The 22,764-nt window shown below is 32.6% G+C and overlaps 1 protein-coding gene across 1 annotated transcript; it reads left to right on the top strand.

The window, feature by feature from the left end:
• Positions 1–336: 336 nt before the first annotated feature.
• LOC107604812 (putative pentatricopeptide repeat-containing protein At3g01580) lies at positions 337–4,828 on the top strand. Its single transcript, XM_016306506.3, has 2 exons — positions 337–672; positions 2,487–4,828. The coding sequence occupies exon 2, from the start codon at positions 2,668–2,670 to the stop codon at positions 4,756–4,758; it is 2,091 nt and encodes a 696-aa protein (XP_016161992.1). The 5' UTR covers positions 337–672; positions 2,487–2,667; the 3' UTR covers positions 4,759–4,828.
• Positions 4,829–22,764: the final 17,936 nt, after the last annotated feature.

The raw sequence follows: 22,764 nt of genomic DNA, 5'->3' as shown, positions 1-22,764 counted from the left end.
TATCTAAAGGCAGGTGAGAACTTGATGGATTTTTTGTTTAAGCAAAGGGAAGAAAAGTATTCTAAAACGGTTTTTCTGATTGAATCATAATTGGACCGGTTAGATTAATAAACCAATAAATTAGTGACTAGAGTAATCCAATGACCGGTCTGGTTTTTAGAACCTTGATTTTAGTTTAGTCTAATAGAAAAAAACCACAAATATAAAAACTGGCCAAAAACCACTAAACTAGTCGAGAATCGGCCGGTCATATCGAATTGGGATCCAACCGGTTTAATCTAAACGAGGTCGTTTTGTGTTTTAAAAAAGAAAAAAAGTTAAAAAACTCCTCCAGCTCTCGTCTTTGTCCTTTGCTCCTTCTCGCCTTGACACCTTCGGAAATCAGAATCAAGCTTCCCTCTCTCAAAGAAAGAAAAGAGGTGACAAACCTTAACTCCATTGCCGTTGCCGTCCCGCCGTTCGCCAGCTTCTTTTCTTCGTGTCGCAGCTTCTTTGCGTGGTCCAGCTTCGTCGTCTGTCGTGTGTTCGTCTTTGGTGGTCTTGTTCCCTCTTCCTCATATTCTGCTAGTTTTCCGCGTTGTAAACATAAGGAGAGGGACTGCCACTAGCTTCTCTGCATCACATTCTTGCTCCCTCTCTCCTTCATACTCTGCTCGTCGAAGACCACCGAAGGTTTGTTAATTTTTCTTGCTTACTTTTTTTTTTGTTTTTAACCTGTTCATAAAAATATGTGATTTGGTTAATTTAGTTTTTAATGTGTTCAGAATGATTTCGTTAAAAACAACTAGTTAATTGACTAATTGCATGGGTATGAATTTATAATGAGACTCGAATTTGACCATTTGTTGAATGGGAGACTTGAATTTGTTGAATGGAAAGCTTGATAGTTACTGATTTATTTATGCTGCTGATTGCTGATTTTGTGTGCGTTTGCTAATTTTGAATGTTGAATGGGAAGTTTGTTAATTTTTGTGTGTTTGCTATTTATTCTGCTCTATGTAACTTCATATCTTGCAAAATTAATCTTCCAATGGTTCTAGTTCCATGATGACCGAATAATATCATGAAAATATATCTAATATGGTGAGAGAGATTTGAATGATAACAACGAAATATAATGATGTAATCCGACTGATGGGTTTATAGTTGAAAAATTTATAGTGATAATAAAATGTATCCTATATTTCGGTTTGGAGGATACATGCACCATAGACACAGAATCACTCCATTACTAAACGATTTAAGCTTGTAATATATCATGCAGAGTGGTGCTTTGTGGTTCCAGAATTTAACAGAGCTCTCTCACAGTTATTCAGGCTTCATATTTTCGATTCTGATTGTTGATTTGCACACATCAATGTTCAGGAATGATTCTTGATTCATATCCAATAAGTATTTATCCATAAACTAATATTATGATTATCTTCTATTGTTTCACCGCTTCTTGTCTATTGAATTAAAGCCATTCACAAGACTTGAATCAGAATTTTTTTTCTACTTTCTTGTTTTAAATTAACAGAATAGATTTTTGCGGATTTTGATGATTGGTGATAAACTTTAATGTTGGCACTGGATATTTCTTTTGTTATTTGGATGACATTTTAAGGTTTATATTAGACTATAACTATGTTTAGTGTGTTTATTTATATTTTATTTAACATTTTTATTATAAAACAGTTATTCTGGTTGAACCGGTGAACCTGTGAACTAGTAATGAGAACGGTTTGATGACTGATTCGGTTATTCCAATATCTTTTTTTTTTTTTTTAATTTTAAATTCCTTAATGTTTTCAAGATAAGATGTATTTATTTTGCTGATACCAATATATTGAGAGGTGCAAGTTTAGGTGTGGCAATGTCATGAGTATCAAAGCAAGTATAAAGAAATGGGTTTTCCCGTGCCTTTGAAAGTGCAGAATGTAATGATCTAAGAAATAGTTATAGTTAAAATCAATTGTTTTGGATGAGCTTATAGTGATGGCCCTTGAAGCAGGAGAATATGAAATCATACAACCTCCTTGCTTTATCTGCTTCACTGATGATCCCTAATGTGATAACATGCATATCACATTTGTTATTGCGATGTGCATCACTGAGAGAAAAAGCTTGAGAGAGGATCCCCTCAACTCAGCTTTAATGTTTTAAATATCACCATAGATTTAATACCTATCAACACACCCTAGTCATAGTGTAATATTTGTTTAAAAGGAATTTGAGTAGTAAAATCACTTCAAGTTGATTGAAAATAAAGAAAATTGCGTCTACCATTCAGTATGTTTTAAATCTGAATTGGATTCACATGGAATGGAAATCATAGGAGATTCATTTGATCTTGTAATAAACTCAAAGAATGCCATCTTTATGGTTTTCAATTGATGAGTTTTCGATATTATAAGGTTCATTTTGTGTTTAGATGTTCTTTGTGCAACTGAGGGCTACTTTGAGCTGATGAACTAACAGTTTCAGCAACATGCTTTGCTCAACAGGTTTTGTTTCTAAAGCCACCAAAAATGGAGCTGTTCCGATGAATATATAACAAGATTGAGACAGAGATCTAGAAGCTTCTGATAATGGCAGTTTTGTGATTGAGAGACATGTTTATAAATATCAGCAACTTGACAATGAAGATGAACCTTGAGAAGCTATAGAACTCAATAGCCATTTTACATGCACAGGAGGGATCTCTTAGTGAAGCTATTGGGAACTTGCTGTAGTAAGATATCAATTGCACAGTTGCACTCCCAGTGTTTGAAATTGGGCTTTGCCCATGATAGTTTTATTGCTACCAATCTTAATGTTCTTTATGCTAAATATGCGTCAGTTAGACAAGCATATCAACTATTCGAAGAATCACCTTGTAGAACTGTCCATCTGTGGAATTCTATGCTTAGGAGCTATTGTTTGGAAGGAAAATGGGTAGAGACACTGTGCCTGTTTCATCGGATGAATGCATGTGCTTTATCAGCTGAGGAAAGACCTGACAATTTCACAGTATCAATTTCTTTGAAATCATGTGTTGGTTTGCAGAGGCTGGAACTGGGCGAAATGATTCACGGGTTTCTCAAGAAAAAGGCAATGAATAAGGATGTGTTTGTGGGGTCTGCCTTGGTTGAGTTGTATTCGAAATGTGGACAAATGAATGATGCTGAAAAAGTGTTTATGGAGTATCCAAATCCAGATGTGGTTTTATGGACTTCAATGGTTACAGGTTACGAGCGAAGCGGCGATCCTGAACTTGCACTTGCATTTTTCTCACAAATGGTTGCGTCAGAGAATGTGAGTCCTGATCCAGTGACACTTGTTAGCGCTGTTTGCGCTTGTGCTCAGTTATCAGATTTTAAGCTTGGAAGAAGTATACATGGATATGTAAAAAGAAGGGGCTATGACACTAAGTTATGTTTGACTAATGCACTGCTGAATTTATATGGAAAAACTGGTTCTATCAAGAGTGCATATAATTTGTTCAGAAAAATGCCTGATAAGGATATCATATCTTGGACCTCAATGATTGCTTGTTATACTGATAATGGAGCTGAAACCAAGTCATTAGATCTTTTCAATCAAATGATTGATAATAGAGTTGAACCCAACCGGGTTACTATTGTTAGTGTACTGCGATCATGCACTAACATGTCTAATTTGGAAGAGGGTATGAAGATTCACAAATTAGCAATTGACAATGGTCTTGAATTGGATATGGCAGTCTCTACAGCTCTTATGGACATGTACATGAAATGCTTTAAACCTGAAAGTGCAATTAGCCTCTTCAACAGAATGCCGAAGAAGGATGTAGTTTCTTGGGCTGTTTTGTTTAGCGGGTATGCTGAAATTGGAATGGCTCACAAGTCAATGGGCATTTTCCACAACATGTTATCTAGTGGAACCCGACCTGATGCAATTGCCCTCGTGAAGATTCTTGCTGCCAGCTCGGATTTGGGGATTCTTCAACAAGCGGTTTGTCTTCATGGTTTCCTAACTAAATGTGGACTTGACGATAATATTTTTGTCGGCGCATCTCTCATAGAGATGTATGCAAAATGTAGTAGCATAGATAACGCTTACAAAGTTTTCAAACAAATGACACACAAAGATGTTGTTGTGTGGAGCTCAATCATTGCAGCTTATGGATTCCATGGGCAAGGAGAAGCAGCATTGAAGTTATTCAGGGAGATGCTTGATAGTTCAAATGCTAAGCCTAATCATGTAACCTTCCTTTCAATTCTGTTTGCTTGTAGTCATGCAGGTTTGATTAAAGAAGGGATAAAGATATTCGATACAATGGTAAATGAGTACCAATTGAAGCCGAATTCAGAGCACTATGCCATAATGGTTGATCTTCTTGGCCGGGTTGGAGAGCTAGATAAGGGCTTGGAAATAATCAATCGCATGCCAATGCAAGCTGGTGCTAATGTGTGGGGAGCCTTGCTTGGTGCATGTAGGATTCATCAAAACATAAATATGGGAGAACTTGCAGCTCAGAATCTTTTCTCCGTAAACCCTAATCATGCAGGGTATTATGTACTCTTATCAAATATTTATTGTGGGGACAAGGATTGGCATAATGCTGAAAATATTAGGAAATTGGTAAAGGAGAATAGGTTGAAGAAGATTGTAGGTCGAAGTATGGTTGAGTTAAGGAATGAGGTTCATAATTTTGTTGCTTGTGATAGATTACATCATGAATCTGATCAAATTTATGACATGCTAAGAAAACTTGATGCAAGAATGAGGGAAGAAGGTTATGTTCCTCAAGTATAGATTGAGGGCATCTTGTGAGTTTTTAACTTATAATCATGAAAATCACTACCATTTCTTGAATGGTTTTGCATGTTTGCTACTACCTGCTTTTTGGGTTGAATGGGTTGAACTAGCCATTCTAATCCGATTTTAAACAACTATAAATAGTATTAAAATAAGCTTAAAATAATTGCATTGCTAAAGATGGCAATCGGTTTTCATGTGCAGTGCAATTAGATATTTTTTAAAACTCAGCCTTTGATAAACTTTTAGAAGAGAGAAAATAAAAAATAGGTAACTTTCCTAAATCTTTAAAAAGCTGATTAAAAACTGAAATTTAAATGATAAACAAGTGTAATAATCCGTGCCATATGCATGATAAAACTGAAATTATAATTTTAAATTATTCTATTAAAATTAATTTGAATTGTAATAATTTAATTAATAAATAAAGAATATGATGTGCATTGTTCGTGTTTTTTAAAATATAGTATTAAATGTATTAACTCAAATGTAGTTATCGAGTGTATAAAAATTATGTTTGAATTATGAATTCTCTAAATGAAATTATTCCGTTTAAAATATTTAAATTATGATTTCAATCATAAATTACAATTATGATTTAAAAAATTTTTTTGATATAATATTATATTTTTTTCTTCATTTTACTATTAATATGTTGATATTGCAACTTTAAATTATAGTATTTTACTTAATGTTGACTGAAAAAGAAAATAGTTACGTATTTCTATTATTTAATTTATTTAATACACAATGTGCTAACACTAACGATATTTTTTTAAAAAATATATTGATAAAAATAGATATAATATAATTACAAATATAACATAAATAAATAAAATATATAAATAAATGCGAAACCAATATGTTTACCAATGTCTTTGTTAAATTTTATAAATTAGAGAATAAATTATGTATTCAGTTGTTTGGTGATCACATAGATGATCAAGTAATTGGATTGTAAATTGATCTCATAGTGTACATCTTATTTTTTTCTCATTTTTGAATGAAAGCGAGAATTAAGGGAGTAAGTAGTAATATATAAAGAAAAAAAAATTGCACCACAACACATAATTATAATCTAAAGAAATATTCATATTAAAATTTTACATACTACAAATCATGAAGATCAATCACAATGTACTGGTCACTTCTCTCTATTTTTGACCATGATATGAGTTTTTCTTTTCTAGTCAAGAATCTAATAACATCTAATTGAACAAAAAATTGAATTAAAAGTACTAAATTAAGGACAAATGAGTGAATAATATAAGAAATCATAACTTCGAACGTGTATAAAATAAAAAGAATTTACTGATTTATTTTATATTAAACGATAAAACTAACAATAGTATATTAATAAAAGGATATACCTTTAAAAAAAGTCACAATACAATTTTAAATATTTTTATAAATAAACTGTTAAAATTTTTGCTATCGATAAAATGATGCTATTATACAATTTTTTGGCAAAACTTAAAATCAAAAGAAAAATAATTTTGTGTGGGTTAATATAAATTAATTACGTACCAAATAAGTAGAATCGTTCATTTGTTTGTTTCAATATATCAGTATGAGCAATCAAATTAAAATGATTATCCAGAATTTTACGATCATCGACCAAATGTACTATACCTGACTCCATCTTAAAAGATATTTTGCACGTGTGTACAGTCAGAAGATATATTCCGCTTGATTTCTCGATCTCAAAATTTGAGAAGACATAGACTTTCCTTTCTACCAATTTATTCTCAAATATTTTTTGTCAAATAATTCTTGATTGGACAATGAACTTTATCGTATTGCAAAATAAATTAAATATAAAAGTTATTAGCATTTACGAAGATATTAAAAAGAATTGTCTTTGACTTGTGAAATGATGTACTTATAAAATTAACTTAAAATATGAAGTACAAATATTTATAAGAATTTAATTTTGATGCACTGACAGTGTAAAGTAGTTTTACACGTGTATCCAATTACGTAATGACATATCAATAAAAATAAATACATTTTACATTGACTACGTGAATGGTCATCCAAAAGAACGGATGTGATTGCACGACTATGTAAAACGCTTCACACTGTCAGTGCATCAAAATTAAACTCTATTTATAAATTGAACTTAGCATTATTTGAAAAAATTTAGTAAATGAATCAATTAATCTTATCATCTATTAGAACTATTTCTATGTAAACCGTCTTACTCTTGTCAAACTTGAATGGAACTTTTTATAGCCTTATAATTCTTATCTTTATTTTTCATACTTTCTCTTCGTATAATCTACTATAGGTGATACTATTAATAGGATCGTAGTCAATAGTCATTAGGTATGAAAAAAAAATAGAATAAAAACTATGTGAAAATTATAAATTTTTTAAATAATAAACATAGAAAGAAAATTTATTGCTTATTATATGTACTAATAATATGTCAATAATTTTAAAAATTTACTAATAATACTAATAGTTTAAAGATAATTTTACTATAGTTATAATAAATTTAGTTATTACTCTAAATAAATAAAATAAATAATATATTTGAAAACTAAAGATAAAAAGATTAGCCTAATCATATGCATGTTTAGAATGTTCCTATGTTTTTTTTTGTTTTTTTTTTGCTTATGTTTTTTTTTTCATTTTTTTTACTTGTTATTCTTTCACTGCAATGTTAGATTAAAGAAACTCTAAATTTGAAATATAATAATAAATATGTCATGTAATAGAAAAATAACAAATTATATATATATATATATCGCTATATAGGGAGTCAATGCACAAAAATATATTATCGTAATAAAATATCACACTATGAATAATTATATTTGTCAAGTAAATTTATTTATACTCTATATCTATTATATTATTTTATGCAAAATTAAAATCTACTCTTCTAATTTAATATTATATATATATATATATATATATATATATATATATATATATATATATATTTGCTTCTTACATTGTCTAAAATTAAATTGAGATTATGTCTAAATGCTTAACATGGTAAACAGAATATAATTAATATCTAATATTTTAATAATTAAAAACCTAAAATAAGTTAAATAATAATAATAATAATTAATACCTAAAATATCATATATATATATATATATATATATATATATATATATATATATATTTGTTTTTGATATTGTCCAAAATTAAATTGAAGTTATATTTAAAGTCTTAATACCATAATTGAGGTATATATAATTAATACCTAAAATTTTAATAAATAAATACCTAAAATAAGTTAATTAAAAAACAACAATTAATACCTAAATTATTGAAAAGGAATTTTTAATAAATGCGAGGAATAAAAATAAAAAAATTAATAACTAATATTAGTTGTTAAATAAAAGAGGTGATAAAGAATAATAATTATAAGTAAAAATAGTATTTTTATTTAAAAAAAAAAATACATGAGAAATTGTTTAATAATTCGTGCCATGTACATGATAATAAATTGTTCAATAATTCGTACTACGCACGTGATAAGTTTAAAATTATAATTTTAAATTATTTTATTAAAATTAATTAAATTGTAGTAATTGCTTTTATTTTTTCTTAATCTAGTGTTATGTGTATCAACTCTAATATAGTTATTAATTATTTTTGTTAATCTACTTTTTTCTCTAAATTTATGATTTAAAATAACAATTATAAATATTAGTAATTAAACAAATTATTATATTATAATTATTTATATTTTATTCCCAAAATTAAAAATATACTTTTTTTTTATTTAATGGTAGGTTTTTTATTTATACTACCAGTATATATTAATCGATTAGTCAATGGTTTTTCTATTCGTAGGATATATTTATTTATTTTGTTTAAATAATTTTAAATCTTTCCTTATTTAAGTCACATATGCTAATTATTTTTTTGTTATGATTTTTATATATATATCTATATGATTATTTTTTATTCTACAATCGTGTAATAATTTTTTATATCCATGCATATTTTTCAATCCCTTTTCATATATATGATTAATAATTTTTTTCAAATGGTAATATTTTAATTTTTTTCTTTCACGTATTTTTATATATTAGCAAGAAAGCAAAACCACGTATTATGACTCTTTTTCTTTTTTCACGCCTTAATCTTAATTAATCAATTTTGTGTCTAAAACAGATGTTAGTTAATCTTAATTAAACTTTTAATCATTCTAATTTATTGATGAATTACATTTCTCTTAATATTGCATTATTAATTTGAAATACAAAAAAAAGGTGATACATATATCAAAAAAGAAAACAAACTTAAAAAAAAATCATATTAAAAAGTTTAAAAATAACATATCCATAAAGAATAGTCATAATATATAAATTGAGACAACAATTTAAATTTCTCTAAAACTAATTTAATCAACTACCAATATTAGAACTAAATTATTTAAATAATATTTAATCTATTCTAATCCTTAGATACGTATAGATTTGAGTCATTCTCGTAACAACCAACCGAAATAACATCATAAGATCGAAGACTTAGAATCGGTACAAATTCAGACTATCTTCTTGTTAAAATTGTCAAATTAAATTGACTTTTATTCTCTTCAATGGCATTGCATTAATGCACCAAAAGACCGGTAGTTTCTAAAAAAAATACAATATGTTATAAAATTATTTTTAATACAAAATACTTAAGAGAAAAAAATTTAAATATAGTACCAATCTTTGAATTGCATCTTCAAGGTTGACACGAATTTTTCAAAATTGAACATAAATTGAGGAAATTCGATCTCATTATATGCTCCACTTCGAATATTTTTGGACAAACGTAGAAAACGTAGAGGGGATGTGACTTGAACTTGACCTACAAAACTCCTTAGAAACAATTGCCCAATCAAAAAAGAATAACAGATTAGAAAAAATGCTTTGATTCTTAGATTTAGACTCACTAACCATAAAGAAACACTATATATAGCCTTTAGTAGTACAAAAATAATTATAGAAATTAATTATTGCAATATTATCAATTTACCACTATGAACATTAGTATCATATTTATAGCAATTAGAATTATAAATTTGTGTTTAACTTTTTATATAATTATAATTAAGATATTTTTTAAATCAGTATAATTATGCATTATTCATTAAATGCTAATTGTAATATATAATTCTAATAAAGATATTTTTTAAAATAAATTTAGAAGAGAGAATAGTGCCTTTATTTTGAAAAAAAAATAAATTCATGAGAAATTGACACCTTACTTTCATTAGTTGAGGAAAAATTCAATTTTATTATATTAAGTAGATTATTTTATATAATTATAATAAAGATATTTTTCTAAATTGGTATAATCATGCATTATTCATTAAAAATGCTAATTGTAATATAATTATAATAAAGATATTGTTCTAAAAATAATTTTAGAAGAGAGAATAGTGCTTTCATTACATGAGAATAGTACTTTCTAAAAATAAAGATATTTTTCTAAATTAGTATAATCATGCATTATTCATTAAATGCTAATTGTAATATAATTATAATAAAGATATTTTTCTAAAAATAATTTTAGAAGAGAGAAGAGTGCTTTAATTACAAGAAAATAATACTTTCTAAAAATAAAGATATGTTCCTAAATTAGTATAATTATGTATTATTCATTAAATATTAATTATAATATAATTATAATAAATATATTTTTTATAAAATAATTTAAAATAGAGAATAAGAAAGTTCATTTTAGTGGGAAAACGGAGTTATGAGAGATCGACATTTTTGTTATAACTGAAATTTAAATGATAAATAACAATGATAAGACTGAATGATATTATTGGAATGTGCATGGCACGGGTTATTTAAAAAGCTGATTAAAAACTGAAATTTAAATGATAAATAATATCTTTATTTTTCAGAAGACTAGAATAACAATAATTAAAGTTATTTCAGTAGGGAATTCATTTCAATCCCTATTTATGGCTCATCTGTCATAAAAAGTGATTCCACATCAGATTTTGCGTCATAATCAATAAATAGGAACTCAAAGAATCTCTCTCTTCTCCATTAGAAGGAACTAACTTTAATCCATATTGTGGTCTCACTTAATTAATTAATTAAGTAATTAAAATTAATATAATTATTATTTTTTTATAATAATATTATTTAAATTTATAAATTCAAAATAATTCAATATTATAAAATATTAAAATAAAGAACTTAAATTTGATTAGTATTTTAAATTTTATAAATAAAAATAAATAATCCAACTAAAAATTATTTTATAATATAGAAAAATTAAATTTATTTTTTATGTAAAATAAATTTAATTAATTATGATTTAATATAACAATATAAATAATATTTGATATTGATTTAACATAATTATTTATAATAATTATAATTTAATATATATATTTAATATATTTTTTATTTTTTTTATTAACTTACCACATGGCATGATTTTATTGGTTGTTGCAAGTTCCTGCTTAGAGGGACTCTCAACCTTGATCTCCGTGAAGAGCCCTCTTTCCCTTTTCACTCCAATGATAATTGAGTCCCCATATGTTAAAAGAGGAATTCTATTTCTTAGCATTGGAGTTGCTCTCATTATTTGTCCCGTTTCCACCTGTCCCCATAACAGGTAATGTGGACCTAGGTATTTGCAGATAGCTGCGGATTTAAAAAAAAAAATCAAAAATTAAAAAAATCTTTAATTGTCACTACAAATTTAATTTTTGTAGTCTTTAGAAGACTAGAATAACAATAATCAACAAACATTGTTTCTATTCAAATACCAAAAATATTCATGAAAAAGTTAAAGAAAATTGTGTTGGTATCAATAGCGAAATGCAATTACTAAGATTTGAACATGTTGAACATGCAATCTACAAGGTATACAAGGATGACCTTCCCACTAAACCAATATTATCTTTAGTAAATTTTATGCTAATTAATATATATATTCTTTTAAATGAGGAATTATTATCATATTTATTTAATTTTAATCTTATTTTTATATAAATTCTTTTTTAAATTAATTATATTTTTTAATTGTACATAATTATTAAAAAACAAAAATACTTTTATTAATTATAAAATATTTTTTTATTTATAGTCATCTATTAATATTATTTTTTATTTACAACACTTAAGGTATTGTATACAAGAGCTTCAATGGACCTATTGAACTAAATGACGCCCATCAACATGGTGAATTCATGTTTCCGTTAAGCTCATTTGAAAATTTTTAGTATTATGTACCTAGGGATCAACATGTTATTTGATCTTGTTTATTTTTCAATTTTATATATTTATTTTTGAGGTAAATACCAAATTGGTACTCAAAAGGTTCTGGCACTGATAAAATGGCCTCACTATTGTTATTGACAAAATGGTACTTGAATGATTTTAAAAATTGACAAGCGTGTCCTCGTGCTCGCCGGATCAACTCCGATGAGGACGATGCTGAGCTGACAACCGATTTTTGCTGACAAGGTAAGTTTAATTTTAGTTGAAATTTTGAATTACATAAATCATCATCCTAGGTAAAAAATTCCTAATTCAGATTCATTTTTCCCTAAATCAAATTGTTTACCCTAGTCCTTAAACGGCTCTCTTCATTCATGCGTACTTCAGGTTGCAAAATTGGAAGATACATACAGCTAGGGTTCGTGGAAAATCTACAACCGGGAGAAAGCAGCCATCGATGCAAGCTTTCGACGTGGATGGTGGTTCAGATATGGTGAGCAAAGTCTACAACGGAACATGCTTTTGTCCCCTTCCAGTGGTTCCGTTGAAGTCGAAGACAACTAGCAACCCTGATAGATGGTTTCTACGATACCCTATGTGGAAGGTAAGCTTGGAATGCTGATGGATAGGTAACGAAGTAATCCAATAGCTCTCCTTGTTTCGTCGTCTCTGGTTATTCAATTTTAGTGTTGAATCATTCTTTGATGCATGATTTTTTTTGTTTCATGCTAGAACACACAAATGTGATGCGGGTATTTTCAATGGTTAGATGAAATACAAGAGCAATGTGTGGAAGGAGAAGTATCTTCGAAGAATAGTAACATGGTGGGCAATTAAGAACCAAAAAAGAAAAGCAGAATCAATGTCAAGTGTGGAGATGGGCTGAAAATTGATAGGACGATAATGGTGATATCTATGGTGAATGAAATGAAGGAGCATCTTAGGAGGGTTGAATTGTTCTAGATTTTCATTTGTATGTTGATTAGGTTAAATCTGGCTTTGAGTGTGTTTTATTTGGCTAAGTAAGTAGACAATGGACAGTTTTAAGAGTATAACAATGACTGTCTTTTGCTTTGTAATGTTGAAACCATTGTAATTGAGATGATTTAATAGATGCTGTTTTATTCTTGCTCTTTGACTGAATTATTGTTGTTGTGATGTGAGCAAGCTATATAGAAGATAGGTAAGCATTTAAAAATAGTTGTACCAACAGAAGCTGAATGTAGCCAAATTTCATCCAAATTCCATCCTAGTTCCATTCTAATTGACAACAAGTTACAATATGTAATAAGGTTGCATATGTTCTGATGCTCAAAGTCTCAAAACAGAAACTCCATTATTCATAGGAGAGTAGTTTAATCCATATTAGATACATTAAAATACCAGTAACATAACGTGAAAATAGAATCCATAATTGTTCAAAGTAATATACTGCAGACCCAAAATAACACTAACAAACCACAAGAATCTAGGATAGCACTAATATGCCAAAATGACATTTATGTTCAGAGTAACTACTTCAGACTCAAAATGGAGCTAACATGAAAGTGAATAACCAAGATTCTCATATCACTTCTTCTTCTCATTTGTGGCTGGCTTTGATGGTGATGGTCCAGATGACTTTTTCCTCCTCAAAAATGGGGTGGGCATAAAGCCTGTGAATCTATTCTGGGTGGCTGGGCTTGTTGCTGCCATCGTCTCTCTTGTCATAGTTGGTGGCCTAAATGGAGCTGATGTTTGGACTTGAAGAGTGGAACTAACTATTGGACCTTGCTTCATTGATCCAGACCCACTACCTGAGGCTGCAGCACTTGATGGTGAGGCTGGACTTGGACTCTTAGACCCAATAGGAGGCCTGGCAACCCTAGGTTGAGCAGGGAGTGTTGGTGTAGCCGCTGCATATTGTGCCGGAGTTGGAGATGTAGTTGCAGTAGCTGCCACGCAGTTCGAAAGCCCAAGCCTTTTGACATCTGCGTGATCCTCGAGTGAATCTGCCTCTTTCTCTTGGATTAACTGGGTTACCCTTTACAAAAGTAGGTTTGCCTCTCCTTATAGGTGGTGGTGCTGTTGGTCTGGTGGTCACTTAAGGTGCTGATTCTGAGCCAATTTCTGGTTGTACCAAGTTCAAAGCTGCTGGTATAGCATCTGCATTAGGAGGTGGTGCATTTGTTGTAGTGGTCCCATCATTCATGTTGATCTGGATCATTTTGGTAGTTAGTTAAATAAACAATTATACAGGTTCAAATCCAACATATTGTGAACAACAAGGTAAGATAGATTGATGTGTTTACTTGTTCAGGATGATTTTGTGGATGTAATTCCTCAAGAAAGAATCTCCAAATTTTCCTAGCCTCTGCATCCACAATCCCATACGCAATTGGGAACAATTGATTGTTCGCAATTGGGAATAGTGGCCTCAGTCACTACTTCATTCTGTCTCTCATTAGTCTCACTAACTACCTTATTAGTCACTTTATCTTCTTGCACATCATCAACAGGTGGATTTATCTCATACACACTATCACTACCACCATCAGACACCATATCATCGTCAATAATTTCAGGGTTGACATCAATAGGGTGATAAAAATAAAGATGGACAGTGTTGTCATTCTTCATAGCACTCTCACTCATCCTCATCACTTCAGTATCCGTCCTAAGCACTCTTAGACCCTTAGCTAAATCTAAATCAGGTTCTAGCCAATACACTTAATTAAATCCAGGGTAACCCAAGTCTAGAAATAAGCCTTCAAAAAAAAAATAAATTACAGGTCTCCACATTCACCCTATATATCTCAGTTGCTAAACCCCCATCGTATATTACATTACCGTCTTCACCCCTTTTCAAGAAACCCATGTGATGATACACAAATGTAGCTAGACGATCCATTTAAAAAATAGTAGAAGGAAGATATATACAATGAATAAACAAGAAGTTATCAGCGCATAATACAAACAACAAAAACGGTTAACTACAAAAACCATGGAATGAAGCAACACCTACCTCTTTGTAAGGTCGTTCACAGCGAAGAATGGAGTCGCGATGATGCCACTTGAAGCTCCAAATTCGACAATGTCTCCCGCATCGTTTCGTTCTTTTTCGCGCCAACCTTTCACAACAACGTTTCTCACTCTCTACGTGACCTTTCAGTTTTACTCGTAGTGAAACAATGGAAGAAATACTTAGTCACAGTAAGTCAGTAACTAATTATGGCTTAGGGGCAAACAATTTGATTTAGGACAAAATGAATTTGAATTAAAAAATTTTCACCTAGAATGATGATTTATGTAATTCAAAATTCTAGCTAAAACTAAACTTACCTTGTCAGCGAAAACCGGTTGCCAGCTCAGCATTGTCCTCATCGGAGCTGTGGTCTGGCGAGTACGAGAACACGCTTGTCAATTTTTTAAATCATTCAGATATCATTTTGTCAATAACAATAATGAGATATCATTTTATCAGCGTCAAAATTTTTCAAATATCGCTTAATATTTACCTCTTTATTTTAAAACAACAAGTATATTACGCTCGTAATGTATGTTACGTTATGTGTCGGTATTTCACCAATTTTCAGTTAAATATTTAACACAAACATCAAACATCTCAATGCAAGAAGCATCTCCCGTGAGGTGAACTAACTTATTGTGGTAATAAACAACAATAGGTGAAAAGTAAGATATAACGTTTAATATTTATACCATTTAACATCGAAATCTAAAAAAACATGATTGATAACAAAACATCTAACAACTTTTATGAAAAACATCCATGTCATTAGAAAAAAAATTATCATACAAAATTAGGGCATGCAATCGCATTCACTATTCAGTTTAGCCTCAACCCTAATCGTTCAGCCTCAGCCCTCAAGTTCCCTCAGCCACCATTCAGCCTCACTCCCTCAGTCCCCACTCCCCAGTTCCCTTGCTGACCTCGTCTTCTCTCTCGCTCCCTCAGTCGCAGTCGCACCCTCCTCCCCTCACGCACGGCGCCACCCTTTCTTTCTCAGCCCTCTCTGTCTCTCACCAGCGAAGCTCCTCGTTCGACTGACGATGGGGGCTTATGGGATTCATTGATGTCAATTGTTATCACACCCAATATTTGCATATTTGGTTTAAACGAGGTCACAATAATGGTAATGTCTTTGTTTTTTGGCGACTTTGTGAGCTACTTAGTAGGATCACAACGATAGGATTTTTAATGATTCTTTCAGTTTATATCGTGAGATTGCTTTTAAATCTCGGACATGGATTGTGTTCCAAACTACTATGATTCCAGAAGTGCACTCATCGTTTAACTTGAAGCCTGAACCTGGGGAAATTAAAGTTAATTGTGATGGCAGTGACAGTCTTTTGAATGCGGATTCTGGTTTTGGGTGGTGTTTGCAAAATGATGCTGGCATTTGCGTGACGGGAGCCGCGGGCAGAATTCAGGGCTCAGAACTTTGGAGTTTATGGAGACGGTTAGTAATGGCTGCTGAAACTGGTTGTAATTTGTAAACTAGTGGTTTGTGAAACTGACTGTACAGAAACTTATGAGTTTGTGAATATGAGCTTCTGAGATTGAAGATGAGGTCAGAGTGGGAAGTAAGGTTTGAGCTAATCTCTAGAGATGCTAATGGAGTTGCTGATTGGCTTGCAAAGATAGGGACTTGTATCGATGATTCGATGAGGAAGAAGTGGTTTAGTTCCAACCTTCTGTTGATGATGCAGGATCTTGGATAGGCATTTCTTTGTTTTCTTCTATTCTTTTTCCTTTTCTTTTCTTTCCTTTTTATGTAGTTTAACAAAAAAAATCAGTCAAACTAGCAAATAATTTTGACTAAGTGTATCTTTGGATGTAAAATCCTTTTTTAATAATAAATGGAATAAATGGTTAAATTAGTTTTAAAAGGATTACTCATTCTCTAAATTAAAGATTTTTTTTTAATCAAACTTGTAAGATGTAAGTTAGTCATTTTAATTCTTCAATCACTTTCGTTGCTAAAGAATGTCAACATTTGTTGATATGACACGTTAAGTTACACTACAACACACACCTAATAGTCATAATTGGCGGTTAACATGATAAATTTATGAAATTAAATCAAATCAACCCCAAATCTCGGGATTCTAATGCCTCAAGTTCTTTCCTCAATTAAGTTTTAATTTGATCTAATTTCATAAACTTATTATGCTAATAGTTAACTAAGATTTAATACTCGTATGTGTATATTGTAATATCACTTAATATGCCATATTAATAAATTCAGGCCTGCTACACATACAAGCCTTTTTGAGTTACAAGTTTTACAAGTTGGCCCAAGCCCAATGGTGCACAAATTGTGAATCACACTTTTCACAACTCGTACCCCTGACCAGCAAGTGCACTGGGTCGTCCAAGTAATACCTCACGTGAGTAAGGGTCGAATCCCACGGAGATTGTTGGTTTGAAGCAATCTATGGTTATCTTGTAAATCTTAGTCAGGAAGTCAATTATGTTTATCAGTTGAATTGCAAATAAACAAGAGAGCATGGATTAAAGGTTACTTGTTATGCAGTAATGGAGAATATGTTGAAGTTTTGGAGATGCTTTGTCTTCTGAATCTTTGCTTTCCTCTGTCTTCTTGTTCACGCACGCACGTCCTCCTATGGCAAGCTGTGTGTTGGTGGATCACCGTTGTCAATGGCTACCTTCCATCCTTCCAGTGAAAACTACGCTCACGCGCTCTGTCACAGCACGGCTAATCACCGGTTGGTTCTCGATCCGGTTGGAATAGAATCCCTTGATTCCTTTGCGTTTGTCACTAACGCCCAGCCTTCAGAAGTTTGAAGTTCGTCACAGTCATTCAATCCTTGAATCCTACTCGGAATACCACAGACAAGGTTTAGACTTTCCGGATTCTCATGAATGCCACCATCAATTCTAGCTTATACCACGAAGATTCTGATTAAGAGATCTAAGAGATACTCATTCAATCTGATATAGAACAGAGATGGTTGTCAGGCACACGTTCATGGGTTGAGAATGGTGATGAGTGTCACGGATCATCACCTTCATCACAGTTAAGCGCGAATGAACATCTTAGATAGGAACAAGCGTGTTTGAATAGAAAACAGAAATACTTGCATTAATTCATCGAGACACAGCAGAGCTCCTCACCCCCAACAATGGAGTTTAGAGACTCATGCCGTCAAAGAGTACAAAGTTCAGATCTAAAAATGTCATCAGAGATACAAAATAAGTCTCTAAAAGTTGTTTAAATACTAAACTAGTAGCCTAGGTTTACAAAAAATGAGTAAACTATGATGGATGATGTAGAGATCCACTTCTGGGGCCCACTTGGTGTGTGATGGGGCTGAGATTTAAGCAATTCACGTGCAGAGGCCATTTGTGGAGTTGAACGCCAGTTTTTGTGCTAGTTTGGGCGTTCAACTCCAGCTTTTGATCCTTTTCTGGCGCTGGACGCCAGAATTGGGCAGAGAACTGGCGTTGAACTCCAGTTTACGTCATCTATCCTTGTGCAAAGTATGGAGTATTATATATTGCTGGAAAGCCCTGGATGTCTACTGTCCAACGCAATTGGAAGCATGCCATCTTGAGTTCTGTATCTCCAGAAAATCCACTTTGAGTGCAGGGAGGTCAGAATCCAACAACATCAGCAGTCATTTTTCAGCCTGAATCAGATTTTTGCTCAGCTCCTTCAATTTCAGCCAGAAAAATAGCTGAAATTACAGAAAAATACACAACTCATAGTAAAGTCTAGAAATATGAATTCTTCCTAAAAACTAATGAAAATAGACTAAAAACTAACTAGAACATACTCAAAACTATATGAAATTAACCCCAAAAAGCGTATAAAATATCCGCTCATCACAACACCAAACTTAAACTGTTGCTTGTCCTCAAGCAACTAGACAAATAAAATAGAAGACTAATAGGTTGAGAAGCAATAATATCTCAGAGTTTTTGAGTGAAGCTCTGATTCTAATTAGATGAGCGGGACTAGTAGCTTTTTGCTTCTGAACAGTTTTGGCATCTCACTTTATCCATTGAAGCTCAGAGTGATTGGCATCTATAGGAACTTAAAATTCAGATAGTGTTATTGATTCTCCTATTTCAGTGTGATGATTCTTGAACACAGCTATTTTATGAGTCTTGGCCGTGGCCCTAAGCACTTTGTTTTCCAATATTACCACCGGATACATAAATGCCACAGACACATAATTGGGTGAACCTTTTTAGATTGTGACTCAGCTTTGCTAAAGTCCCCAATTAGAGGTGTCCAGAGTTCTTAAGCACACTCTTCCTTTTTGCCTTGGACCTTGACTTTAACCGCTCAGTCTCAAGTTTTCACTTGACACCTTCACGCCACAAGCACATGGTTAGGGACAGCTTGGTTTAGCCGCTTAGACCAGGATTTTATTCCTTTAGGCCCTCCTATCCACTGATGCTCAAAGCCTTGGGATCCTTTTTATTTGCCCTTGCCTTTTTGTTTTAAGGGTTATTGGCTTTTTGCTCTTGCCTCTTGGTTTTAAGAGCTTTTGGCTTTTTCTGCTTGCTTTTTCTTTTTCTTTCTAAATTTTTTTTTCTGCAAGCTTTGTTCTTTGCTGCTTTTTCTTGCTTCAAGAATCATTTTTATGATTTTTCAGATTATCAATAACATGTCTCATGTTCATCATTCTTTCAAGAGCCAACATATTTAACAGTCTTAAACAACAAATTCAAAAGACATATGCACTATTCAAGCATTCATTCAGAAGACAGAAAGCATTGCCACCACATTTAACTAATTAGAATTTCTCTTATTAAAACTCGAAATTTTATTGCCTCTTATTCAAAAGATCTACTACTTTATTCATGTTTGCTGATGATGAGAAAAATAAACTATAGCTTAATTGGAGATAAAATCAAAATAGATACTAATTACTACTATATGACTCCTAAGGTAAACTTCTATAAGGACATTGTCACAGAGTTAAGGCAGAAATTGGAAATTAACAACCTTTATTCTGGGGGAACGGGGGTCCCTCTGATCCTTGGGGTGCTTGGTCCTGCAAGAGAAGACTTTTGGCGCTTCAATTCCCTTAAGTCACGCCCTTGCTCCTCTTGTTCTTTAAACATATAGGTCAGCATTTGACTGTGTTCCTTCTGTTCTTTTATTATTTGCTCCATAGCTTCCCGTATCTTGGTAACAGACGTCTCAAGATACTCCCAGTATTCAGATTGAGGGATCTTTGGGAGGAATTCCTGTGCTCTCTTCTTGATGGGATCATCCTGTGCTTGTTATTTTTCCATTGATGCTTTGGTGATTGGCTTCTCAACTGAGATATACTCAGTTATTCCCATCCTTACTCCAGCGTCCTTGCAGAGCAGAGAAATCACGCTTGGATAAGCCAACCTGGCCTCTTTAGAATTTTTGTTAGCAATTTTGTAGAGTTCAGCTAAAATCAGCTGATGAACCTTCACTTCCTTTCCCATCATGATGCAATGGATCATCAATGCTCTTTTAACTGTGACTTCAGAACGGTTGCTAGTAGGCAACAGAGAATGCCCAATGAAGTCTAGCCATCCTCTGGTAACTGGGTTGAGATCCTCTCTCTTGAGTTGATTTGGGACACCCTTTGTGTTGGTGGTCCACCTGGCTCCAGGGATACATATGTCCTCTAGAATCTTATCCAGGCCCTTGTCTGCTCTCATTATCCTCCTGTTGAAGGAGTCTGGATCATCCTTCAGCTGAGGTAGCTTTAAGATCTCCCTGATCCTGTCAGGGTGGGTATGAACAATCTTTCCTCTGACCACGGTCCGATAGTCATAGAGAGCAGTCCCAGATAGTTTCTGCTTGTCAGTTTGCCACATATTAGCATAGAACTCCTGGACCATGTTCCTTCCCACTTTCGTTTCAGGATTAGCTAGGACTTCCCAGCTCCTGATTCGAATTTGCTCCTGGATCTCCGGGTATTCATCTTCTTTCAGATCGAATCTAACTTCCGGGATCACTGATCTCAGACCCATTATTTTGTTATAATGGTCCGAATGTTCTTTAGATAAGAACTTCTCTTGATTCCAAAGTGGTTTTGGAATGCTCTCTTTCTTGCCTCTTGGAGTGGGTTGTTTTCTTTTGGGGGCCATGATCTTAGTGATTGCGGATAAACACACCAAACTTAGAGGTTTGCTTGTCCTCAAGCAAAAGAAAAGAAAGGAGAGGGATAGAAGGAGAGCTAGGTGCAATTGTTGATGGGAGAGGAGGGAGGCTGAACTCAAATTTATAAGGGGGGGGGGGAGGGTGGGTTTTCGAAAAAAAAGATAAAGATATGATAAAAGATTTATTTGGAAAAGATAAGATAGAAGATATGATAAGAGAGGATATAGTTTAAAATTGAGAGGATATGAAAGATTTTTGAGAAAGATAGATTTAATTTTTGAAAAAGATAAAGTGGAGGTTTTGAAAAAGATATTGATGAGTTTGAAAAAGATAGATTTGTAAAAAAATTTTGAAAAGAGTTGGATTGAATTTGCAAAGATGCCTGGTGCTTATGGATTAAAATACATTTGATATTTTTTTGTGGTAGGGTTTTTAGAAATTATGGAATTTAGAAATCAGGGTTCTTGACATGTTTATGTAAAATCATGCATTGAAACATAAAATTTGAAATTAGAATGGAAAAACGTGTGGAAAAAAATGAAATTGGCTCCTCCCTGCCTTCCTGGCGTTTGAACGCCCAAACACTGCCTGTTTTGGGCGTTCAGTGCCCAAATGCTGCTCTCCTGGGCGTTCAACGCCTAGCTGCTGCCATTACTGGCGTTCAACGCCCAGTGGGTGCCCATTTCTGGCGTTGAACACCCAGATTGCTACCATTACTGGCGTTTTCTTGCCAGTGAGCTCTTTTTCTCTGTTTTGTGTGCCGAGGTCTTCTGTAAATGATTCCTCACCTTAGTGTCAGTGAACTTTATATAAACAAATAAAAATAAAAATAAAAATAAAAATAAAAGTAGGGCAAAATGCTTAGAGGATTGTTGCCCCATGGCTGGGTTGCCTCCCAGCAAGCGTTTCTTTATTGTCTTTAGCTGGACCTTGCTGAGCTTTTAATCTAGCTTCAGCCTTGAGCATTCTTGCTCAATGTTGCCTTCAAGATAATGCTTGATTCTCTGTCTATTGACAATGAACTTCTTATCAGAATCAATATCTTGAAGCTCCACATAACCATATGGTGATACACTTGTAATCACGTATGGTCCCCTCCACCGGGATTTCAGTTTCCCGGGGAATAGCCTGAGTCTAGAGTTAAACAACAGAACCTTCTGTCCTGGTTCAAAGATTCTAGATGACAGCTTTCTGTCATGCCACTTTTTTTATTTTTCTTTATAAAGCTTGACATTTTCGAAAGCTGTGAATCTGAATTTCTCTAGCTCATTTAGCTGGAGCAATCATTTTTCTCCTGCTAGTTTGGCATCAAAGTTTAGGAATCTGGTTGCCCAGTAGGCCTTATGTTCCAGTTCCACGGGCAGGTGACATGCCTTACCATACACGAGTTGGTATGGAGAGGTCCCTATAGGGGTCTTGAATGCTGTCCTGTAAGCCCACAGAGCATCATCCAAGCTCCGTGCCCAATCCTTTCTACGGGTATTTACTGTCCGTTCCAGGATTCTCTTTATTCTATTAGAGACTTCAGCTTGCCCATTGGTTTATGGATGATATGGAGTGGCCACCTTGTGGCGAATTCCATACCGAACCATGGCAGAGTAAAGCTGTTTATTGCAGAAGTGAGTGCCCCCATCACTGATTAGTATTCTAGGAACACCAAACCTGCTAAAGAT

This window comes from Arachis ipaensis, chromosome B6, assembly GCF_059453495.1.
Source record: "Arachis ipaensis isolate K30076 ecotype BB chromosome B6, ASM5945349v1, whole genome shotgun sequence".
Lineage (NCBI taxonomy): Eukaryota > Viridiplantae > Streptophyta > Magnoliopsida > Fabales > Fabaceae > Arachis > Arachis ipaensis.
Note: the sequence above shows the minus strand (reverse complement) of the source record. Positions and strands in the feature narration are given on the sequence as shown.

What these genes read in the sequence shown, in the direction of transcription:
- LOC107604812 (XM_016306506.3), top strand. Translation starts at nt 2,668, where the DNA reads ATGCACAGGAGGGATCTCTTAGTGAAGCTATTGGGAACTTGCTGTAGT.